Source organism: Bufo gargarizans, chromosome 6 (genome assembly GCF_014858855.1).
Source record: "Bufo gargarizans isolate SCDJY-AF-19 chromosome 6, ASM1485885v1, whole genome shotgun sequence".
In the NCBI taxonomy this organism is placed as follows: Eukaryota; Metazoa; Chordata; class Amphibia; order Anura; family Bufonidae; genus Bufo; species Bufo gargarizans.
Genome location: NC_058085.1, coordinates 103,870,513 through 103,896,160, shown reverse-complemented (window position 1 = coordinate 103,896,160; position 25,648 = coordinate 103,870,513). Strand labels below are relative to the sequence as shown.

At 41.9% G+C, this 25,648-nt stretch overlaps 1 protein-coding gene across 1 annotated transcript; it reads right to left on the bottom strand.

Moving 5' to 3' along the window:
* Positions 1-516: 516 nt before the first annotated feature.
* Positions 517-5,540, bottom strand: LOC122940839 (glucose-6-phosphatase catalytic subunit 1-like). The gene is made up of 6 exons (XM_044297654.1): positions 5,402-5,540; positions 4,294-4,739; positions 3,637-3,746; positions 3,238-3,346; positions 2,069-2,184; positions 517-1,717 (listed from the first exon to the last, which is right to left on the bottom strand). The coding sequence occupies exons 2-6, from the start codon at positions 4,521-4,523 to the stop codon at positions 1,209-1,211; spliced, it is 1,074 nt and encodes a 357-aa protein (XP_044153589.1). The 5' UTR covers positions 4,524-4,739; positions 5,402-5,540; the 3' UTR covers positions 517-1,208.
* Positions 5,541-25,648: the final 20,108 nt, after the last annotated feature.

Below are 25,648 nucleotides of genomic sequence, written 5' to 3'. Positions count from 1 at the left end.
TTGTCTTTTTCCCAAAAAATTATGAATAGTTCCTCTTCTCAACCATAGCTAAATAATTGTTAGGTTATTTTTGTCGAATAATGATAATACAATGAAAAAAAACCTTATTATAGAAAAACAACCATATTTATTATAATAAGTTTAACAATATAAAACATACCATAAAAACAAGACATTATTTCCTTTGATCGTCGTATTACAATATAACGAGCATTTCAGTGACAAATCTCTTTCGCTTCTAGAGAAGTAATAAACCTGAAATTGATTGGCTAACAAACAATAAACTATTTTTGTATCAGAGATGGAATGGGCATAGTATTTTTTTACTGGATGGTACTTAGCACCAGTGGCGTAGCTAGAAATGACTGGGGCCCCCCTCATACAGTAATTTTTTTGCAACCCCTTCCTTTCATGCTGCCCCATTCCTGTGGCTAGTAAAGATCACTCTCTCAGCTCAGACCAGGCCTGGCAGCTGTTCCATCCATTTTCTACACTGTCTATACTGGCACTGTATATAATTTCATTGTGTAATACTGTTGAAGGGGCCATGACAAAATCTTTTAGTCCTCTTCCTCATGGATGGGCTGCTTCTGGGTCAGGGCCCCAAAGCAGCCGCTTCCCCTATAGCTACGCCCCTGCTTAACACCTCTTTAGGAGGCAAGCAAAAGCTTTTATCAACCATTAGTGTTGTCACGGCTTGATCAGTTTTTTTGATGCAAAAAAAATTTAAGATAATTGTACAGGGTAAGAAAGATATGGCTGCATTCTTCCAGAATCTGCGCCACACCTGTTTATATGGTATTGCAGCTCCATGGAAATGAAAAGGGGTGAGCTGCAATAGCACCATTTCTGGAAGAAAGAAGCCATATTTCTGTAATCCAGGACAACTTCTGTGAGCCATAAATATGGAATTGAATTGTAGCCTCCATTATTTTCAATGCAACAAGTCCTATACCTTGGCTGATCTTGACAGTAGAGCAGCCCTATACAAAAACATCAGTCTTTTTGTGATTCCCTACTAGAAGTTCCTTGTAGTCCCTACTAGAAGTTCATTCCATAGCTTGACCTTTTTTCCTTCATAGAAATTCTGTAGTCACTAGTACAGGAATGTATTTTCCCTGTAATCTTTTTAATTACATGTGTGGTAGAGGACAACCATCTTGGAATAGTGTCCTGTAGATGTCCAATGTAAAATGTGCAGTTGACTCTTATAGAATCTTCTCTTTCTTGTTTATAATGTGGGATATACAATATGGAACAATCCCTACACAGGTTAAGGGAACAGCAGCACTTTTACAGAAGGAAAGGAGGTAGAAGATCATCTCAACATTTGTAGGTGGCTTGAAGCTGTCAAAAATATGGAGTACTAACAGAGATGTTGCCATACAGCAGAGACGGAATGGGAACTGCCTTGAAAGTTTCCCTTGACAACTTTCCTTATACATTTGGGAGTTGAGCGCCAGGCCTAATCCAAAGAGGATACCAAGATTCCTCAGCAATCCAGCAAAAGGAGTGGTGTCGATGTGGATCCATTCAGGGCGGTCACACCATCTCTTGGCCTTCTCCAGTGTCCACAGGAGGTCCACTCCCACTGCTTTCAAGACCAGATAGAAACCCAAAGCAAAGGAGAACAGGAATAGAGTGGTATATACATATCTCTTTAAACTGGCCTTGTAGATGTATCGAACATTTCCAAAAACCTCAGCTACCAGCATTCCTATAATAAGAAAGAACGGTACAATTAGCGGTCAAATTCATGAGTGACTGATTTTTTTAAATATAAAATGTGTTTAAATATCGAAGGTGGCCGTAGATGTTTTGGATGGCAGTCAACATGGTCATTCTCTTCATGTTAGGTCCATGACAGTGTAGAAAGATGAGCTTACAGACAGTTTGGGCGCAACTTATTTTTGGAGAAATACGAGTTCATATAGGGAAAAGTGAACATGTCTGATCTGCCATCTATCATATACATAATTTTGAATGATCTCTCTCTTCTATGGGTTATGCTGAATTGAGCTTCTCCTAAGTAGGAGGTGCTGGAAGCATTAGGCACTGAAATACTGACCTGATATGACTCCACACACAACCTGATGGGGAAAGTGAGCAGCAAGGAATATTCGTGATAGACCAACGCAAATCTGGACAACCCAGAATCCAGCCCACAAAGCAGCCTGAAGACATCTAGAAAAGAGAAAAAAAGTAATAAATACACAAAAATATAGTTGTAAATCTATTTGTCCATAACTAGATTTTAAATCTCTCTCTCTATCTAACATTTATCTAATACATATTAAATCTATTTATTAGATATTACATCTGTCTATTACATTAACCTATCTAATAGATATTAAATCTATCATCTATTTCTCTGGTCTCATAGGTCTGCTGCTTTCGGATAACATTTGATTCTGCCTTTTTCAAGTCACACATCTAAACCTTTACCACCATCTTCATAATATTAAAACTGTGCTGCTTACCAGAGAATCCACTCAGGTGAGCAGCGCGGTTTTAATATTGTGAACATAGGAATTCAGTGTGAATAGAACCCACCACGCCTGAAACCTGCAGCGCTCAAAGTAGAATTGACTATTCTGAACTGACTGTCTTATATTTCTTACCACCACCTGCAGGTTTTAACTCAAGAACATCTCTCGTATTCGCTTCTTCCTTACCTGAATCAAGTCAAAGGCTATCGTATGCCCTCGTCATCTGCTTTCTCTATTGCCTCCCATTTAACACTTTTGCACCCCTCCAATCCTCCAATCTATTTTCAACCCTACTGCCCAGTTAATCCAACTCTCCCCTTGTTTCTCCTCTTCTGCTGCCCTCTGCCACTCCTTTCACTGGCTCTCCGTTGCCCAGTGAATTCAAAATAGTAACTACTATGTATAAGGCTGTCCACAATCTGTCCTCTCCTATCATCTCTGATCTGCTTTCTAGATACATCCCGACACATATTCTCTGATCCTGGAGCTCAGTACCCGGGCACACCAGACTCTCTCCAACAACTGAACCTTCAATAGCAACCTGGAAACTAACCTTTTCAGGAAAGTCTACCAACCGGAAATAAGCATTCTGCCACTACACAGCAGATTTTTTCCTCACCTACTGTGTCTTTCCCTTAGAGACTATCTATTGATCGATCTATCTATCTATCTATCTATCTATTCTTACTATTTATTACATTTTTGCTCATCTAACCTTTATCATCATCAGTATGGTTATATTAATTACCTGCTTTTAAAAGTGATTGAATGTTTCTTGTTCAACAAGATTGTAAGCAGTGAGGTCACCATTACATAGTAGACTCCAGCTGAACCCATGGCATGACCTGAAGGACTTCCTGTGAGAATACATTTTTTATATTATTTACATGATATATTCCGAATATACAACATTCAAATATCCTGACACATAGATTAAGACATCTACGTAAGAGGGTTTATTTGAGTATACCAGTATTATTTTGTTAGACTAAACATAGCACATTTGTGTATGATGTGATCTAATAACTGGATATAGTATATGTGTAGTGAAGGGCTTTGCAATTGCAAAAGACCTGTGTATCGTCTATTTGCTGTGGGACACAAGACACAAGACACTGACATGGAATCTGAGATGAGATTTTCTCACCTGGACCAGTCTCACAGGTAACAGGAAACTGCTGGATGGTGGGGGCAGTCATATTGTTGTAATATTCAGTGTCATGCACCCACCAGTATGGTCTCTGGCCAAACAGAATCCTGGAGATAAAAAAAAAAAATGGTTTAAAAGCCGCAAGTAATTATCTAAGAATCCTATAGATGACTGTTAACATAACATAATATTGTCTTCACAATGAGACACCTGGCACAAACTAAGAAGCTGAAACCCCAAAATGGACAAGTGTGAGCTTGACTAATGAAATACTGATTACTGATATGAGATAGACTACTAAAGATGATATAGATAGATGATAGATACAACAATAGCAGAACTGGATTGAAAAAGTAAATATAAGGTGCAAGCCTGAAGAAGCCTGAATCAGGAATCCAAAATGCTCCAGGAGGTACAAAATTAAAGTTTTTGTTATTCACCCAAAATGGTTGCACCCATTTTTGGGGGAACAAAAGAACTTTATTTTTGTACCTACTGTAAAGTGCTGCCATTTTATAGCACGATAGATAGATAGGATAGATAGACAGATACTGTAGATAGACCTGACCCATAAACACAATTTGAAGATAGGTAGATAATAGACAGATCCTTTTATGAGAATAATATCATACATAACTTCTCTGACATACTCACCACTTGAAGACAAGGTTGAGCCAGTCCCCGATCACTGCCACCCAGATGAGTTTGATGCCCACTGATTCACAAAGGTGGAACCAGATTGGGAAGAAAACGAAGAAAGTATTTCTTAGATCAGCAGCAAAGGAGATGAACATGAACCAGTCTTGGGAACCCTTGTAGTTCATCTGGAGGTATTGGACCATTTGGACTCCAGAGTGGTAGAGAGCATCCATCCCGGTCTCCATCTCTTTGTTGAGCTCTTAGAAGGTTGTTTACTTGCTTTGAGTCTCTTCATCTGAATACTTGCAGCCTGCAGCTGCCTATTATACGGTCTGCATCTCAAGCCAGTCACTGTGATCTTTGACCCCCATGAACATCCCCGTAACAACACATTGTTGACAAGATTACATGGATGACGCAGGTAGGGGTAGGGATAAATGCTGTTGACCAGTGTCATATTACTGTGAAAAGATGAAGAAATGGTGAAAATAACCTTGTTGACTATGCAGAGGGCAGAGTCCACCTATTAAAGGACGTCAGAATGCCGGTAGTGCTGAAAATGCTTAGCTATTAGGTGATACTGCTGTTCTTGTCTGTTTGTTCATGAAATTAGAAGGTAATGTACCTGTCTGGAATGAATTATATAAATTTTTAACTTAGTCCTTGTCCACTGATATTGATTAGCTGGCAGAAAATACTACTTCTGTTCTATGCACTTATGCATACATTATCCATTACATCAGCTGCAGGTTTTCATTATATATTGAATTCTTGGTCAACCTATGTGGTATTATTTGGACCAAGACTTAGTTTCAACAGTGCATTTTTGGACAGTTGCTCCTTGCATATTGTTGAGTTTTGTAAAGTACTGTACTGCACAGGGGTGTAGCTAAAAGGCCCTTGTGCAAGTATTCAGCTTGGGCCCCTCTTCCCTCAGTGCTTTGTGGCAACCGGCAGGGGTGCACCTAGCCTTTCTGATGCCTGAGGCAACAATTGAAACGGCCCCTGTGCCAAATTTTCAACCTAACCCCTTCCGTCCAGGCCTACTGTTAAATACTTACAGTACTTGGAATACATTACATACAGCACTACAAAAAATACTAAAGAATACAGTGCAACATACCTCTTACATCTAGTGATGTCGCCTCTGATATAGATGTTCTTTTTCTTCATCTTCTCCATTCAGACCAGACCTCCATGATGATTTCTTTAAGCCATGTTTTCTCTATGCAGAGTTTGACAGACATTTTAGTTTCCTACTTTTCCATCATCCTCCCACCTTCTCAACACTCCATTCTGTCACCCCCAATACTATACTGCAGAACCAGATAATCACCCTGAAAATACTAATACCATGCAGATAGTAGTGTCCTCGACACGAATATTGCCATAAACATAGTGTCCCCCAAAAATAATTGTGCTAAGCTGATACTGTGCCAGGGTGCCCCCCACAGTAATAGTGCTCCACAAAGTCCCCCCAATAGTAATTATTATCTGCCAGAGTACACTTATTGTTTAAAGTGCCCCCAATAGTAATAATGTCCCCATTGTGCCCATACTAGTAATTCTGTTCCCCATAGTCCACCAGTAGTAATAATTCTCCTTATGTGTGCCAGTAGAAAAATGCCCCGTTATAATGTGCCAGTACAAAAACAGTCCTTCATAATGTGTGCAAATGCAAGAAATATACCCTTATAACGTGTGCCAATTCAAAAAAATACCCACTATAATGTGCGCCAATACAAAATTTTTCCTTGTATGTGGTATATCGGGGGGGGGGGGGGGGGATATTGCCAAGTATGTCCCAGGGGAATCATTATAGATGATCCTTGTTTGAAGATTGAGGGATTTTATTCAAGTACATAATCTTCCATCTTGATTTATCAGATCTGTTAATTTGAGTTTATGCATTTTCACCTTGTTTTTTTGTTTTTTAGTGTAACCCTAATGCATTATAGTTACAGTTAAAATTGCAAGGGCCCAAGAATTGAAGTACTGTCCTGTTAGGGTAATTTGAAAGTTATTAAACATTTTCATAGAGGGTTTTCGTATTTGGGAATTTGTACAGAACATGGAGGATTCACTAGCTCATATACAGGTTGGTGAAACTAAGGGAGAACAACGTGCCCATCACAGTGCCCTAAGTTTGCCTGTAAAACTTTCCCCTCAAAGGAGAACACATTGTGGGTCATAATATACTGTATACAGTCATGGACAAATATCCTCTATGTGGGAGGTATGGCAGGATCATTTGCTCAACAGAAGCTGTTCCCATATTATAAAGTGTATTAGAAAACACCTGCAACTTTAAGAGTAATACCACAGGGTAACATTTCAAATTAAATACTTTTCTTAAATGTGCATCTACCTCTGTTATCTACATACTGGAATGCTCCTGTGGACTCCAGTATATAGGCAACACAACACATAGATTATGTGCTAGGATAAACACAAATCCAGTTTGACCAATGGTTTCTGTGAACACTTTAGGAAGAATTTATCCTTCCACTTACACCAGTTTTCTGCTGGAAAAAAAGGCTGCAATTGGAAGGCAGTGGGCTCCCTGTGCCTTCCATTTGCAGCCCCCACAGTGAAATTGCGGGGCTCAGATCGGCTACCATGGCAGCCTGGGAGTTTTTGAAGCTTCCCATGGCTGCAATGGTACTCTTCCTGCTGCACTGTGTATGAGGCACAGCTCAGCAAGGAGCATGTCAAAATAGGACAAGGGATCAAAGGATTCCAGGTTCTTTCCCCCTAAGGAGGTTAAAAAAAATTGTAAAAGCTTAAATAACCCCCCTTTCCCAATTTTACATATGTAATCAGTGATGGCCAGTGTTCATCGGGCTGTTCTCGGAACTGCCTGCTCCCGGTGACCACATGTGTTTCAGAGCGGCTCGCGGCGCAGGCACAGGTAAGGACTTACCTCTGCTTCTCCAGGCTTGGGAATAAAGATGGCAGATGGCATGTGTTCGTCGGCGAACACTGCAAACTGGCCATCACTGTATATAATATATAGACATATTAGGTATCGCCTCTTCCAAAAATGTCTGATCACCATAAAGGAAAACAAAAATATTATGGACTGAGAATAATAAATATAAAAATGTTCGCAATAAAATTGTATATGGCTTTGTCAAATGGAAAACTACTTAAAGAACAAAAATTATTTTTTAACTCTGTAGACATGAATCCCTTCAAAAAATACTAACTATATACATTTTACCTAATAATTCAAGTTATACTTACCTTTAACCCTTGCATCCTGAAACATATGAAGAGTACCTCATGGCGCAGCAGGTGACTGGCAATTGGATCCAACGAACTAATAATAGAGGAGAGAAAAATGGTCATGGGGCATTCTCGGAGTGACAGAAGAAGAAAACTACCCCCCCAGTTGCGAACCCACTTTTCCACCACCACCCACTCTATTGACATACGGGGGGGGGGGGGGGGAGACCCTTCTTCTGCCATCTGCTTTTCCTCCTTTTCCACATGATCTAATACCGAAGATATATCATTAGGAAAATCTAGTTCCTCCTCTCTTTGCATCTTGCTGACTTTTTTCAGACACGGAGACTGGAAAGGATAATTTGGAAGAAGTAAAGCCAGCAAAAAGGATGATCAATAAGACCTGGCCTCCCCTAAGGGGTGCATAAAAAAAAAGAATGATTTCCATATTCAAATACATACTACTTCCATAGTCAACTACATGGAAAGTGAGGGACTGTAGCACCAGCAACTTGGCCAGGTGCACGTTCATCTTCTGCGCCATTGGATGAGTGCACACATACTGTCTTTTTGCAATCACCTTGGTGATCGATTGCTGTCGAAACAAGTGACAAACAGAAGGAGGAGAAAAAGAATGAGGAGCTATAGACAACATTGAAGTCGATGGGAAGGAAAAACAGCTTCCTTCTGCTGATGTTAACGAGCCCTGACTGCAGGAGGGGGGGGGTAGGGGCGGGACGGTGGGAGATGCAACGGTTGCTGCATCAGTCTGCAGCATGTGGCACGGTTTTCCCACACCATTTTATGGTGACGCTCCATGTGTTGACGCAGGGCCGTCGTGCCAACCCTAGCACCCTGGCGGTGCCTCACCTTCTACCTATTCTACCTACACATCCTGCATACCGCCACGGTAATGTCCCCCAGCGATTTGGTGAAAAATTCCCACATTGAGGAGTATGGCATTTTATTTCCACCACTGAGTGATCCCTGCTTGCCGCTGCTTTTGTGAACCTGTGAACACACTTCCACCCTGATGTCTCACGTACATGCTGCTACCCTCACCCCCTGATGATGACGATGCCCCCTCTTCGCACTGCTCCCATGTGCAATCGGCTAATTCATCATCATCATGTGTTTGGTCATCATTAGAAATGAGCAAAGTTATTAATTACTTTGTCATGAAGCTCATTCCTTTGTATGTAGCAGGTGCAACTATGGGGAGCGGCAATCAGGCAGCACCCAGTCATTGAACCCCTCAGATGCAACATTCATCAATGTTCGCTGCATCCGAGGCTACAATTTAGACCTTTCGGGGGTTAATCAGGGTAAATAAATAAATACTCACCTTTTGCTTGCGTAGAGGGCGTTGCAGCCATCTTGATTGAAGACACGCGCAAAATCTCACAAGATTACGTCATCACGCTGGCTGGTAGTGGTGACGTCATCACCGTGCCGGCGTGGTGATGTCATAAGTCACCCCGCATGAGATTTTGCTTGATTTCTGCAATCAAGATGGCTGAGACAGCCTCTTCAAGCGCAAATGATTTAGGTGATTGTGTTTTTTTTTTTACCGCCATTTGATGAAAAATTGATTCGTTACCATGAAGAGCGAGAAAATTTCGCTTCGAGGCGAATCAAATTTTTCCTGAAATTCAGATCGAAGTAAATTCATTTTTCTTAGATTCACTCAACACTAATGATCACTTGAGTCCCCATCACCTGTCTCTTGCGCACGTCCCTGACCTCTCGCAACATTTGCTTAAACCTGACTGTAATAAATGGTAGTTGCACGCCAAGAAGAATCCGCAGCGGACCTCTCCTCCAAGTCTGACTGTCCTCACAAAGCTCATCCTTGCTGGCCTGTTGCTGCGGCTACTACCACTCCCCCCCCCCCCCATTTTCTGCTGCTACTTGTGACCGCTACAGTAAAATTTTTGCCACTGCCTGTTCTTTTGTAGGGCCCAAGCAACTGTCTGTTGGCCATAGTGTACAGTAACTGTATCAGTAATGTAACGGATTAACTATGAGTGTCGCAGCAGTTGAAAAAGATGCACACGGTGATATATTAGTCCGCCCTTTAATACTGAGGCACAATAAGTCTATGTATAAAATAACAGATTAACTATGAATGCTTCAGCAATTGAACAAAATGCATGTGGCGATATATTAGACCGCCCTTTAAAGAGGACCTGACATGCCTGTTTTAATAGCTTCATGCATTCCCCATGTAATAACAATTCTGGAGCATCTATTCTTATGGCTCTATGTTGTGCTATTCCTTTATTATTTAAACTAGAAGTCATGAATGAATTGCCAGCAGTCTGCAGTAAGGGTACAGAGGGGTGGTAACCAGTTGGGGGGGGTGTACCTGCACAGTCTGAAAATAGCAGCACTGATTGGATAGAGTCAGACTGTGCAGGTACACACCCCAACTGGTTACCGCCCCTCTGTGCCCTTACTGCACACTGCTAGCAATTCATTCATAACTTCTAGTAGAAATAATAAAGGAATGGCACAATATAGAGCCATAAGAACAGCTGCTTCAGAAGTGTTGTACCTCCATGGTATCTCTTTTACAGTACTGCACATTCATTTACCATTGCCTCTCTTGATTCTCACAGCAGCTTAAAGGCACAGTGCATGGAAAATCACATACCATCACAACATGGCATATCAGTATGGGGGCAGCAGTCACATTGCAGTTCAACGATTCTACTAAATGCCAGGGTCAAAGGGTAACCTAAAGCAACAGTTATAAGGGTATGTCCACATAACGCATTTTGAAAATAAGCACAGAATTTGCTGATGCTTTTTTCCTGAGTTTTTTGTGTGTTTTTGATGCATTTATTTTTTTACTAACTTTATTTTGTTTACTTAAGTACAAAAACTGCACAGACAAATACAGTGCAGGTTTTTTTTATGCCTCCCATTCTTTTCAAAGGGAGATTTAGCCCCAAGACAGGGCATGCTGCTTTCTTTTTCCATGTGGACAAAAAAGGAAGGGCTGCTTCCCATTGAAATGAATGGGAAGCTAATTGTGAGTTGGAAATGTGCTGTAATCAGTGTAAAAAAACTCCACGTGAACTTGTCCTAAATGATTCAGTTTTTTGTAAGAGGTTTGTAAGTTGATTTCCGACCCTCTTCAAGTAGGTCAAGTCGAGCACGAGATATGCATTGAATAGTCAATTCAAATATATTTAATCAGGTAGTAATAAATAGGAGAACATACAAGACAAGTAGTAATAATAATTATATAATAGGTTGTGAATTCTGATATATATGTAACAGATTTGATAAAAAAAGGTATTAGGTAACTTCTGTTGCTGCCACTGACCTTTTATAGCCAGCATCATTGTTCATTGGAACTCTCATAGCTGTTATATTTTCCCCTGTGACTCTTCTAGAAGCATAGACCACTTCAACCGATAGTCCAGGCTTAAAGGGATTATCCAGGAATAAATAATCTATTCTCATTATAGCTTATCATTATCACATCGGCGGTGGTCCAAGTCTCGGCACCCCGCCAGTCTACTGTTTTCACACTCACCAAAGCTACTGTATTGTGAGCACAGCCGGCTTCCGGCAGCTCTCCAAGCACTGCTCCGTACATAGTACAGTTACTGTGCATGGTATGCAACTAGGTCATATGACCAATGTACGGTGACATCACATGGTCTAGGAAGAGGCCGTGGCGTTCATGGGGCGCCAGCCTCTTCTACCAGCTGATCGGCAGGGGCGCCAGGTGTTGAACACCCGTCGATGTGATATTGATGACCTATCCAGAGGATAGGCCATCAATATTAATAACCAGATAACCCCTTTAATGAAAATCCCTCCAGAGTGCAGCTATGCACACTTTTACTTCATGACCCCAACTTTATTCACTGCTGCCATGGATTGTCTGCGTCATTCTTAGACACTTCCTCCCAGTCATGCCAGTGGGTCTGTGGGCTGGTGCAGGTCACTGGCCAGAACTTTATTCATTTTGGGCTCAAACTGAGCCACCTCATAGGAGGCATGGCTCAGTAGTAATCCCCAGTGCCACCACTGTAATCAACATCAAGCTTGTAGACCACTCACTTTACCCTTCTTGTCACATGGGTAGCGGCTCCCCACAGTTTTAGTCTCCAGCAAAAGTGCAGCGCTTTCCGCTGGTTCGGCATTTAGCACCTCAGCTCTAACTTCTCGCTGGACATCAACGACAAATATCAGCTGTGTCCCAGGCTTATTGTCCTTTTTTTTTCTCTCTTGTCTTATTTGTCTTCTCTTTCTTTTGTGGGGGTTACAGTTTACAGCCTAGTTGACAATAGTACTAAATTTGCAGTGGCTATTTCTTATTTCCAGAGAAAGTCTTGGCAAATTTTGGCTGTCCTGGGTTGAAAATGGACAGGCTTACATTGATGAGCAAAAGGATAACAATGTTTAGAACTTTTGAATTTCAGGCTTCATATCTCACTATCCACTATAGCTATGAACGTGAGACTCCCATCATTTTATAGACAATCATCTTGGCTATCTCATACATAAATTGAACTTGCAACTATATAGCATATGATTAGTTACGCAGATTCTTGTCATGTAACTGCAATGTTAAATATTTTTATTTATTTTGTTAGTATTTTGTAAATCCACCTTTTGGCTTTCAACACTGCCTGAATCCTTCTGAGCATGCTCTCGATCAGATTCAAGCACGTATCGACTGAAATCTGTTCCTAGGTCTCTTTTACACGTTCCTAATGTTGGTGCATACTGGTCGACTCATTTGGGTACAGCTTTTTCTTCAACTCTACCCACAAGCGTTCCATTGGGTTGAGGCCTGGGGACTGTGAGGGCCAATCCAGCACCTCTACTTCATTGCCATTGAACCATTTCTTCGCGAATCTCGGCATATGCTTCGGGTCGTTGTCCTGCTGGAACAGCATGTCATCCTTTTCATACCCATAGTACTCGAGTGTATGAAGTAACTTGTCTTGCAGGATACTCACATATAGCTCAGCATTAAGACCACCATCAATCCTGACCAAGCATCCAACACCTTTGGCTGTGAAACAACACCATATCATCAGGCTTCCTCCACCGAACCTGACAGTTCCTTCAATTTCTTGATTTGTTAGCCCCCTTTTCCCTTGTTTCTTCCAGACCCATTTGCACCCATCAGAGCCCAGTCTATTGACTTTCGTGTAATCGATCCAAATCCCCCATTTGCCATCTTCTACTGTCCACTGTTTGTACTTTTTTGCAAACTGGAGCTGAGGCTTCTTATGACGATATCAAAGTCGAGGCTTCTTCACCTTTCTTCGGGCCACCATTCCAGACTTGTGTAATGTGTGTCGCATGGTGCTTGCATGGGCGTCTGTGATCTCACTATTACAAAGCATATGAGCCACCTCCACGGCCATGTTTATTGTGAAAAAACTAATTGACTTTGTGATGAGCTGACTTGTTGACTCCAATATTTTGCCTGGACATCCACCTCTTGGCTTTGGAATAGATGGACGGACGTCATTTCGTATTCTTCCAAGTGTCATGGCACTTACATAATGCCGTTTGGCAATTTTATGGGCCAACATACCGCTATCGATGAGCTGGATGATGCTTTTTGTCTTTTCTTTGGAAATCTTCTTCATGGCTGCTCCTGGATTCAAACCAGTGAACATTCATTTGGGAATCAACCTAATAACACACTAAGCTATTAGGAAATGTGAGAACAGGTTGTAATTTGTAGTTTGCAAGAAGAAAAATATTGTTCCACCGCCAGGAGCAAAACAGTAACAATGCAGTTACATTACAGGAATCTGCGTAATTAATCATATGCTAAATAGTTGGAAGTCCAATTTATGTATGAGATAGCCAAGATGATTGTCTATAAAATTATGGTAGTTTCATGTTCGAAGCTGTAGTGGATGGTGAGATATGGCGCCTGAAAGTCAAAAGCTCAAAACATTGTTTCCCTTTAGCTCGTCAGTGTATGTGGGCAGTCCCAGTGGTTTGGGTGATCTTGAGATGGTGTCACCACCAGATCTTTGAGAAGTTCTGATAGACGTTCTTCAGTACTTCCTGCATGATCTTCTTTTGTTTTGCTTTCATTTTGACATCTCTCCTCCCTCTCCCAGCTGTCATCTATTAGCAGTGATTGCCTCCCTATATATCTCCTCCCCATACTGCTTCACCTTGCGGTTTATACAACTTCCTGGACTGTGTTCTGATGCTAGAAGCTGCTACTGCTGCATCCACAAGATAAGTCTGTTCCTTTATTTCTGTTTTCCTGTGGTCTTGATCCTAGGTGACCCTGACTCCCTCCGTATTTAGTGTAGGGAGCCGGTGGTCGTGTCCCCTCACTATTATAGGGTGTTCAGGTGTCACACAGTCGAGGAACGAGGATATGCAATTATTTACCATAGAGATTTTTGGATAGGCTGAGCAGTAAGGGAGAGTGCTAGGGCTGTTACAGGGCTTACCCTCTTGTTCCTTAGTTTTGGATCAAGTCAGTCGGCTCTTCATTTGTGTCTTCTAGTTTTCTGCAACACCATCCATGACAGATGGGACTTAAATGGGTTGTCTCACTTCAGCAAGTGGCATTTATCATGTAGAGAAAGTTAATACAAGCTATTTACTAATGTACTGTGATTGTCCATATTGCTTCTTTTGCTGGCTGGATTCATTTTTCCATCACATTATACACTGCTTGTTTCCATAGTTGTGACCCCCCTGCAATGCAGCAGTGGTGGCCATGCTTGCATACTATAGGAAAAAGCGCTGGCCTCTCTGGTGGCTGGGAAAGTGGAAGCTCAGATAGGCTGGTGATTTTTTCAATAGCGTGCAAGCATGGCCTCCGCTAATAGATTTCAAAGTGGTCGTAACCATGGAAACGAGCAGTGTATAATGTGATAGAATAATTATTCCAGCCAGCAAAGCTACAGCATATGAACAATCTCAGTGCATTAGGAAGTGCCTTGTATTAACTTTATTTACATGATAAATGCCATGTATTGAAGCGACACAAGCCCTTTAAATGTCACAAATTTACCAGCTAAAATGTTGGTAAATATGCATTATGTATGAACTTTACAGTATACGAGGTGGAAAATAGTTTCTTTAAATGTTAATGGACTAAACTCATGGAGAGAAATAAATAAAGCAAAATGTTATGTGCTTTTGATTCAGAAATCCTATCTTTTGATAAAACATTGCTTCACTTACACTATGCTAACATACAGTGACAAGATGCTACAGTAATCAGATGTTTGGTAAATGTATATACTGAAAATACAGGCTATGTTATCTTTTTAAATTATATTTTAGCTCAGATGGAAGAATATATGGGGGAACTTGTCATTATAGCAGGTAGTTTTAGTATGATAATGGATGTATACATGGATTCCTCAGGGAAATCACAAACTGCCAAATGGCAGCTTAAAAAAGTTCTACTGAAGTCAAACCTGCATGACTGCCGGCATTGTCTTCTTGGTTGAGCTATAGATTACACATACTTTTCAGGTTGCAATAAGTCATTTTCTAGAACTGATTAACTCCTCATTAACATTTTTTTAAAGTTGATGGAAACTGCAAAGGGGTAGGAATGGCCATGCCACAAAAACTCTTAACTATGAAACAGCAGACAACAACCCTACCTAACTTATAGTCCACTGCCTGTTGTTAGGCTAGATCTGTCGGAGACACAGAAGACGGTTCCCAGGAACTGGGGGCGTGTCAGAACTAGCTGAGCTGCTGAGGCTGACAGATGCACTGCTACTACGCTGCTTCTGAAGAGAAGCTCCTGTGTGTCTATCTGATTTCTCCCTCCTTACCAGCTTTCTGAGCTCCCTAAAAGAAAATAAACATAGTGGGAAGGGGAGTGAGGTCACTGCATACAGTACTGGCAGATTCCACAGAAGGGAGATGTCCCTTCTTGTGAGAGAAATGCGTCTAGCTGTGCAGCTGTAACAAGGAATAATATGGCTGAGGAATACATTAGGGAAGCCCAAAAAAGACCTGATCCTTCACATTTATGATTCTACAATGAAGCACAGACATTATGCAACCTTTTTTTTTGAAAACTCATGAATGATTTAAGACTCGAACAGACCTTTACATTACTTCAGATCCTATACTAAAACCTCTAAATGAATTCATACTGCAGACCCCTAAATTTTGATTTTGGTCTAGATAAGGCTAGGTTCACATCACCACTTAGTTTTCCATTCTCCTGATCCATCAGGAAAAAAACAAAAACACAAATCCTTTATTTTGAGCATCAGTTACGCTTATCCATTCTGGCGATGTGCATCCTTTTTAGCCATACAGAACTATTCCTCCTGTCACAAATAATGGATCTCAGATGGAAATGGCTAAAACAGATGCAAAATAAACACAACAGATGCTCAAAATGAAGGATCCATCTTTTATTTATTTATTTATTTTCTTTTCTCTTCTACTGAGGGATCAGAAGAGCAGAAAGCTAAACAGTGATGTGAACCTAGCCCAAAGAAAAAATATTCATAGCCAAGACAAGACTCATATACTCACCCTGCTAACTCCTGGACTCCTCTCCAGTTCCAGGCCGCTGCAGTGCACTGGGTCCTAGTGCCAACAGCTTCAGGTTGCTTTGTGGACTCCTGCACACTGCGTCCTGATGACAGTTATATATTATGGTTCATTATCTATTAGATGAATCCAAACCCCTGGGCTTGGTCACAGTTGCACTACTGGATGTGACTCTCTATCACATGATAAAAGGTTCAACACTCAACAGTGAACAAAAGTATCCAAAAATAAAGAAAGTCCCAGTAACAGACATGTCTAGACATATTAAAAAGGCTGGATTTGTGTCTTATCTTACGTATTATTAGCTATAGCTCATATCAATATGCATACACACATTCATACATATAATTATCCATAATACAACTAGAGGATCTCAAGGAGGAGACACAGAGGGGGAGTAACTTCTGTCTTATAACCTCATTTCACCCCCGTCAAGGAATGCATTGTACTTCCCGTGTGCCCCCAAGAAAATCTGCACATGTTGCCCACAGACCGAGGGAATGTTGTTTGTTTGAAGATGTCTGCAGTGTGGAACAGGACAGAAGAGCAAGTTTTTGATGTCCGTACATAGCTAGTAGTGTAGGAAACTGCAGTGCTCACAAAATTCAGCCCCCACTTACTTCATGCATATTGCAGATGATTCTTCTTCTTCTTCTTCCTGCTTATATGGTCTTTTATCATGCACATATAAGACCAGTAGAGAAAATGTCATAATACGTTTATTCTATCTATCTGTCTTCACACTGTGTGTAGGAGTCTATGAAGTATATCTCCCGGTTTATGGAATATGTCAATGTTCCTTTTTATTTACTGTAAAGGAAAAAGTAGGCAGCTGTCCTTTCTTATATAGTTGGCCATTGTAAAAAAAATGTATGCAGTGCATAATGTACATTCTTTACCTTAGGGGGGTGCTATCTCTCCTTAGGGAGAGAGCGCCTTAATCAGCATGAGGAGACATATAGGCCATACATGCCCCTCTGGAATTCTGGGAGGAAAGGGATGCAAATGAGCTCTTAACAAGCTCTGCCTCTATCATCTGGTGGCATTAGAGGCAGAGCTTGTTAAGAGCTCATTTGCATCCCTTTCCTTCTTTAACTTAGTTACTGCCAGTGAGGACAAATTTAAGAGAATAGATGTTCAGCGCTGGGGTCCTGGGTTCAAACCCGACCAAGGACAACATCTGCATGGAGTTTGTATGTTCTCCCCGTGTTTGCGTGGGTTTCCTCCGGGTTCTCCGGTTTCCTCCTACACTCCAAAGACATACTGATAGGGAACTTATAGATTGTGAGCCCCATGGGGATAGCAAAGGATGATAAATGTCTGTAAAGCGCTGCAGAATATGTCAGTGCTATATAAGTGAGTAAAATAAAGGTGGGGGATGGCGTTATTATTTTTCTTTGCCCCCTGTGCATCTCATTTTGCTTTCCTTTGCCTAATATCATACCTCCCAACTTTTGAAAATCGCAAAGAGGGACAATATGTGCGGCAGTTTTTTTTCATACTAGGCCACGCCTCTAACTCCGCCCAAAGCATAATTACTGACTCCGTCAGAACTACAGCAGCTGGGGTGAGTTGAGTGTAAGTTCCTTTATTTTTTACAGCAGGTGGCGCCCCTGGGACAATTTTTTTTTTCTTGCACTTTAATAACCATTTAAGGATTAGCAAATAATTCATCGGATTATAGATATTTTAAGGTCCAAATTGCACCAAATAATGAAGTTGTGGTCTAATATACAGGTAGGCACTATACAGACACTTTAGTACGGAGCAGTTTAGTAAATTTATTAACGCACATTTATGCATTCATTCCCCAGGTCAAAAAGAGGGACATTTAAGGCTCAAAGAGGGTTAAATTGCAAACTCTGGTTGCATTGTAGGAATTACTCAGCTTTTACTAATTTACAGCTCTACATGACTTTAGTTTTAGAATTTAGTATGTGAGACACATTGGATCCCCTCTAACCTTGTGGAATCCATGTCCTGTAGCAGGCATGTCTAATGTCAGACATGCATATGTGTCCACTTCCCACAGGGGCTCCCAGCTGGGATTCAAAGCTTTTCAGTAGTGTTTTCTCTTCCATTGTCCATATGTCTTATCTAGGCTTCCCCACCCCCGCATATCTGTGACAGAGGCATTAGGATATCCATTCTCTGCTATCTTTGGCTCCTGGCATCTGTTATGCTCAGTTTACTTGAAGGGGAAAATTCCAGTTTGAACAGGATTGTGCAAAAATGATGCAGAAAAAAACACTCTGTCCATGGTTTAGAAGTAACACAGAAAAACAATGGGGCACATTTATTAAGACTGGCGTATTCCCTGCCAAATGTAAATGTAAGACAGCTTCCTTACTTTTCTACGCCTAAGGGCTCGTTCACACGACCGTGCCGCTTTTTGCACACTTACCCTAAGTTCACACCTGAGCGTTTTACAGCGCGTTCCTACGCGCTGTAAAACGCTCAACAAGGAGAAACCAATGCTTCCCTATGGGAATGGTTCTCACCTGGGCGTTTTACAGCGCGTACGATCGCGCTGTAAAACGCCCGACGCTCAAACAAGTTCTTGAGCTTTTTTTGGGCGTTTGTCGCGCGTTCCCGTATATAGACTTTCGGGAACACGCGACAATGTGTGTTCGCTTGTCTCTGTATGCGCGATTGTAAACGCTGGTACAATCGCGCATACAGAGCGCTCGTTTCAGAACGCTCAGGTCTGAACCCAGGGTTAGCTTTTTTAACAGAGGTAATTGATGCTTGCTTGCCCTCATCTCTATGTTTTAACCCTTGCCCATAATTTATAATTGAGAGATATTTTTTCAGGCTTCATTATCTATTAAAGTCTTCAGGGACCCCATGTCAACATCATGTGCTTCTTTATATTATGCAGGGGCAGACTGGGAACTTAAAGTGGCCCTGGAAAAAATACTAAAAGTGGCCCTGTTTTGTAGTTGGGTCTAAATTAATGGAGGGTAGGGCCAGCCATACCATTTTGTGGCACATTATACCACCCCAACAGAGCCAAATAACGCAGTCCATCACAAAATACTGCCGCCAGTAGCACAAAATACATCCCCAAAAACTTCCACTGGCCGGCCGTGAGTAGGGCCCATGCGGCCCCTGGGCATCGGCCCACCAGGAAATTTCCCTGTAAGGTCTATGGCAAATCCGCCCCTGATGTATGTAAAAAGCGTCCTTGTCGTCCTCAGGACCCGAGATCCATGCTTAGAATGCCACGTGTTTTTATATAATAGATCTAAGAACAAGACCTTCTCTGTAAGTGTAATAGGCTTATGAAGGCAACCCCTTTTAAACTGGTCATTGGCCACACCAACGTTTTCTCTTATTACGTGTAATTCTGAAAAACAGATGTTAAGTCAATATGTCCTGAATTAAAGGGTTGTTTATTCTGGGTCATGGGTCACTGAACCTGGAGAAGTGATGTCAGCACCAGGCACAGATCATGTGAGATAAAAGATAACTAGTAACGTCTAGTACATGATTCTTACTAAATGTACAACTGCGGCAAAAGTAGCTGACAGACAGACGTCCATAGACTGGGATAATCGGTTGTTTCTGAAGAGTGGTTCTGGTACCTAACATAGACCTACTGTATTTAAAGTTTCTTACTCTTTAAGGCTAATTTCACATCTGCAGCACTGCGATCCGACCGCCGGTTCTGGCAGATAAGTGGTTTGTGCCCGGCTGATTCTCGCGATTTTTCTGAGCATTCCGGTTGCATCAGGCAGTGCCAGATCCGGAGAATACCAGCAAGCTGTTCTCTGCAGGAACTCATGGCACAGATGTGAAAGTAGCCTAAAGGGGTTTTACGACTGCTTTATACTGGATAAGTCATCAGTATCTGATTAGTAGGGGTCCGACTCCTGGCACCACTGCCGATCAGCTGTTTGAGGAGGCTCCTCGCTGCTTATCCTAGGCCAGTAACATCACATTCATTGTTTAGGTGGCCTAGGCACCGCTCAGTCCTGTTCAAGTGAATGGGCTGAGCCTCTATACCAAGCACCGCTGCTATACAAGGTACGGCCTCTTCAAACAGCTGATCAGTGGGGGTCCCTGGTGTCAGACCCTGCGAATAGGTCATCAGTATAAAACATTCACAAAAGCCCTTTAAAAGGTTTCTGTCATGAGCGCTGTTCTAATGTCAGCAGTACATAGCAGTGTGCTTTATAACGCCCTGCCTGCCGCTGTTCTCTTAAAATAAAGACTTTTAAAATATGCTAATGAGCCTCTAGGTGCTATGAGGGCGTTGCTTCAGCACCTAGAGGCTCCGTCTACTCACCCTTTGGCACGCCCAGGTCCAGTTGATTGACTTTCGAGTTCTCCTCATCATCCCGTAAATCCCGCACCTGCGCCGTCCTGTTTAGCATTCGGCACAGTGAGTGAAGAACGCTCTCCTGCTGCCAGCTTCCTCACTGCGCCGAAGGAAGGAAGGAAGCCGGCAGCAGGAGCGCGTCCTTCACTCGCTGCGCCGAATACTAAGCGGGACGGCGCAGGCGTGGGATTTACAGGACACTGAGGAGAACTCGAAAGTCAATCAACTTAATGTCTAATTACTGTATTTTTCACTAAGACATACCCCCCCCCCCCCCAAAACTGTGTGTGTGTGTGTGTGTGGGAATGGCCGTGCATCTTATAAAGTGAATACTAGTGGAAGCACTTACTGGTATATATTAGTTAGGGAAGTGGGTGAAACACTGTGAGTGCTGCTGGTACTCACCTTCCCTTGTCTTCTTCTCGGGGGCCGCGCTGCACTGCTGGTCCTAACAGTGTACGCTGCACACAGTCAAGTGAGGTCTGAGGGGGGACTGACATGGAGGTCTGATGGGGTTCTGAACTGAGTTCCTGATTTGGGGGTCTGCTCTGAGGATCTGATGTGATGTCTGATGAAAAATATTTTTTTCTTATTTTCCTCCTCTAAAACCTGGGATGAATCTTATCATTAGGTGCGAAAAATATGGTAATCTAATTGAATTGACAGCAAATATTTATTTCACAGTAAGGGTCCATTCACACATCCGCAATTCCATTCCGCATTTTGCGGAACGGAATTGCGGACCCATACATTTCTATGGGGCCGCACGACGCGCGGCCCCGATCGGAATTGCGGACCCACGCTTCCGGGTCCGCAATTCCGATTCTGAAAAAAATAAAACATGTCCTATTCTTGTCCGCAATAGCGGACAAGAATAGGCATATTCTCTTAGTGCTAGCAATGTGCGGTCCGCAAAATCTGTGTCCGTGTTTTGCGGATCCATGGATCCGCAAAACACACACGGATATGTGAATGGACCCATAATGTTTAAAAAAATGTATATACAGTGCAGCCTCTTGAAAAATAAACCCTAGACCAGATTTTTATGGCAGATTTTCAGTTTCACCTACTGTTGGCCATCACTACTTTCTTTTCAATGCAATTTTGGGTGATTTTGGGCACGGAACAAAAGTCACTGGTAAATAAACAAAAGCCCCCGTCTTGTACAGAATCCTACAATCAAATAAACTTCAATAATATCCTACAGTAGTTATTTTCTAACAGGCGGAGAGTAAACACAAGGTCAAGATAGTGCTGTCTTGCCTCCAGCTATTGTCACAGGCGCTAAAAGTGTGACAGCAGCATGAAGAGGAGATGCACAGATCACGCCTGCCCTGCATGAACTTCAGTCCCTGCAGCAAGAAACTGTCCCCAGAACAGATGCACAGCATATTACACCACAGTAGATCTATTCCCCATTACCTCCTGCTGAAAAGTCAAGAAACACATGAATTAAAGACATTTAATTGGTGGCATATCAATAGGATATGCCACCAATGTCAGATAGGTGCGGGTCCCAGGGAACAGGACCCCCGAAGTGACCGTGGAGCAGCTGCACATGCACGGCTGCCTGCTATTCATTTATTTTCGACTGCCAAACTGGCAGTTCCATAGAAGACAAGGAGCAGTGGCTGCGCTTGCGCGGTGAGCTCTCCATTCATTTCTATAGGACTTCTGAAAACTCGGTTATTTTCAAAACTCCCAAAGCAATGAAAGCAGAGCACGTCATGCATGCATGGTGTGCTCCCATTCACTTTTGGGGGGCTGTTTTCACAGGTGGGACCCCTATATATCCTAGTGATATGCCATTCAAGTACCAGATGGTTTGAGCCAACAAATAGAAGGGTGTAGAAGTTTTCCACAAACCTATATACATTGGTGCAGATATGAAGATACGTTTATTTTGCTCCAGAATATTGTGCCTGTGCCATTTTTAGTTTGCACCAAGTTTATGATTTGGATTATTAAATGTCTCTAAAACTGTGATGTTATTTTAAAAAGTGGTGAGAGGAGGATCCCACACTATGTTACACCCCTGTTTCTATCAGCCTGGTGTAGTATAGTTTTCTGTCTAAAACATGCACCAAAAACTGTTGATGACTGCAAAAAAAAAAAAAAAATCTGTCAAAAATCAGCTTGTGTCCAGCATGTCATAACTGAAATAAAATGGTGGCCTGTATCCTTTATATGTTTGGCGTAGCAAGAATGCGTTACACATAAGAAAATACATCACAAATAAGAAAAAAAATAATAATCAGACCTCAAATCAGACCCCATGAGAACTCTAAGTTCCCTTGCATACGAGCATGTCCGGATTAGGTCCGGATGCGTTGCGTCTGCGATCAGGGAAAATCGTGCGAGTAGGTACGCAATTGCAGTCAGTTTTGACTGCGATTGCATTCCGATGTTCAGTTTTTATCGCGCAGGTGCAATGCGTTTTGCAGGCGCGTGATAAAAAACTGACTGTGGTACCCAGACCCGAACACGGACTTCTTCACTAAAGTTCGGGTTTGGGTTCTGTGTTCTGTATATTTTATTATTTTCCATTATAACATGGTTTTAAGGGAAAATAATAGCATTCTTTAATACAGAATGCTAAGTATAAGGTCCATTGTGGGGTTAAAAATAAAAATAAAAAGTAACTCACCTCATCCACTTGATCGTGCTGCCGAGCTAGTCTTCTTTCTTCTTCTTGCAGGACCTGGCTAGAAAAGGACCTTCGGTGACGTCATCACACTCACCACGTGTGAGCAAAGTAACGTCAGCGCAGGTCCTGCTGAATGAAGATAGAAGATTTCTATCTTCATTCAGCAGGACCTGGGCTGACGCGTGGTGAGCGCGATTATGTCATCAAAGGTCCTTTGGCAGGCCCTGAAAGAAGAAGAAAGAAGATGATGAGGTAAATTAATTTATTTTTATTTTTTAACCCCTAAAGCCACATTTTACTATGCATTCTGTATTAAGAATGCTATTATTTTCCCTTATAACCATGTTACAAGGGAAAATAAGGAATAGAACACCTAACCCAAACCTGAACTTCAGTGAAGAAGTCCGGGTTCAGGTCTGGGTACCACAGTCAGTTTTTTATCACGCGCGTGCAAAACGCATTGCAGTCGCACGATAAAGACTGAACATCGTAACGCAATCGCAGTCAAAACTGACTGCAATTGCGTACCTACTCGCACTATTTTCCCTGATCGCAGACGCAACGCACCCGGACCTAATCCGGACACGCTTGTCTACATTGGGCCTAAAGGGTGTACTAGACACCCCGATGCTGCAAGCGATTATTGGGAGGGAAGTGTTCCCTCAGAATTAGACAGCACGATCTACCGCCGGCAAACAATGATTTTTAAGCATGCTTAAAAATCTGAATTGCCTGATCAACAAGCGTTTGCAATCGGCGGTAGTATTACACTGCAAGATGATCACGAACGAGCATTCATATGAATGCTCGTTAGCGATCATCTGCCGAAAAATCTGCAGGTGTAATACAGCCTTAAGGCATAACATAAGCTTTATTAGCCCTGCTAACAATCTGATGTCTGTCCTGGCCATACACATACACAATTTATAGCACATACTGCTCATACATATTAGATGAACTGGCCAGACTTGATTTAGACGAGATCAGATAACTGAGTTAATGTATATGGGGGTCTCCAGTTTCGCCGACACCTAGGGGTATAGGCACTTAAAGAAGAGAATTCTGTAGTGATTTTAGAGCACGGATTTAGACCATTATTTCCCATTAGTGCCACAAAAGAAGCATGGCAGATGCTGACTAATTGTCAGGAACAGTTGTTAGCATACCTGTATATGTTATACTGTTCATGGCAAATGCACAATATAATACCGCGTGCACCGTACGTTATACCATATACATTCCCAGTAGGCCATTGTGCATGCAGAGCAAATATTAAGGCACAAATAGATAACAGTTTAAAAAAAACAAACATAAAATGAAGCAAAAGTGACCAATTATCGAGCAGTGCGACAGCATTGAACAATAGAGAATTGTTTTACCCACACAGTCAATTGTCTTTTAGTGTAAATGCAGCTGTAAGATGATCTATTCCACCATCACACTCACACATTTTTACATGATACTCTGCGGATCTAAATACTTGTTGTTCATAGCGTGATCTAATCAATTACCTACTCGTATAAAGGAGCCTTCACACAGACAAAAACACCCCCCAGGCCAGTGGAAGCAAGTGCCATGAAAAAAAAACAGAGGTCAAGAACAAAGATGACCTAAGAACCTAAGAAGAACGCAATCTTTGCCCCAGGGGATTCAGGCAAAAAACACATAACTTTAGGTTTGTGCTTACGTGCTCCCACTCACATCCAATAAACAGTAGAAGTTCTCCCGCTTACATCCAATAAACAGGCAATGAATCTGTTCTTGTGATTGCGTTGCATCTCTTGGGGTTTCTTCAGATTGTGAATGTATAAAAACCTTTGATATATCCAGACTGAGAATTTTTTCTCAACATGGACAAAGCTTGGCCTTGGATTACCTAAGAAGCATTTGCATTTAATAGCAGTTCCAAGCCTTGAGCCAAATTATGTAGTGTGCTAGGTGCCTTTACTTTTGACAATGATGGGGGCAATTATTGGTATGATGCATTCCTAGGAATGCTCCTTCCTGATAATTGTCCTATATAACGGTGCTGCCAATCACCCGGTGATGCCAATCATGCATCGGGTGAAAGCATTCCTGCTGCAGTCACTGAAAGGCTCCTTTACATGGGCTGACACAGCAGGCAATTATCAGGAACAAACTGTTTGTTCCTGATATTTGCTTGCTAATCAGAGGTGAAAATGGCATTTACGGTACATGCACCAATCAACCCCACTGTATGGAGACACTCTATGTATTTGTCTATCTATCCCTTATCATCATCATAATTATATTAATTACCTACCTTTAAAGTGATTGAATTATGGATGAGTGAATCGATTTGAATAATTAGCAAGAATTCATTACCAGTAAGGGGCTGTCCCCACAAGTGAAGAAACACCAGCCCTGACAATCAACAGGCCGATGGGGACTTCTCCACCTATGGGGAAGTTCTTCACCTCACATGTGATGAACTCTGGCTATTTAGCTGAATCGATTTGTTAAAATCAATTTGCTTATCCCTAGATTGAATGTTTCTTATTCAGCAAGAATGTAAGCAGTGAGATTACCATGACATGGTTCACTTCACAGCGAAGCTCCGTCTCCAGGACACTTGCTGTAGCAAAATCTGGCAAAATAAAACTTCA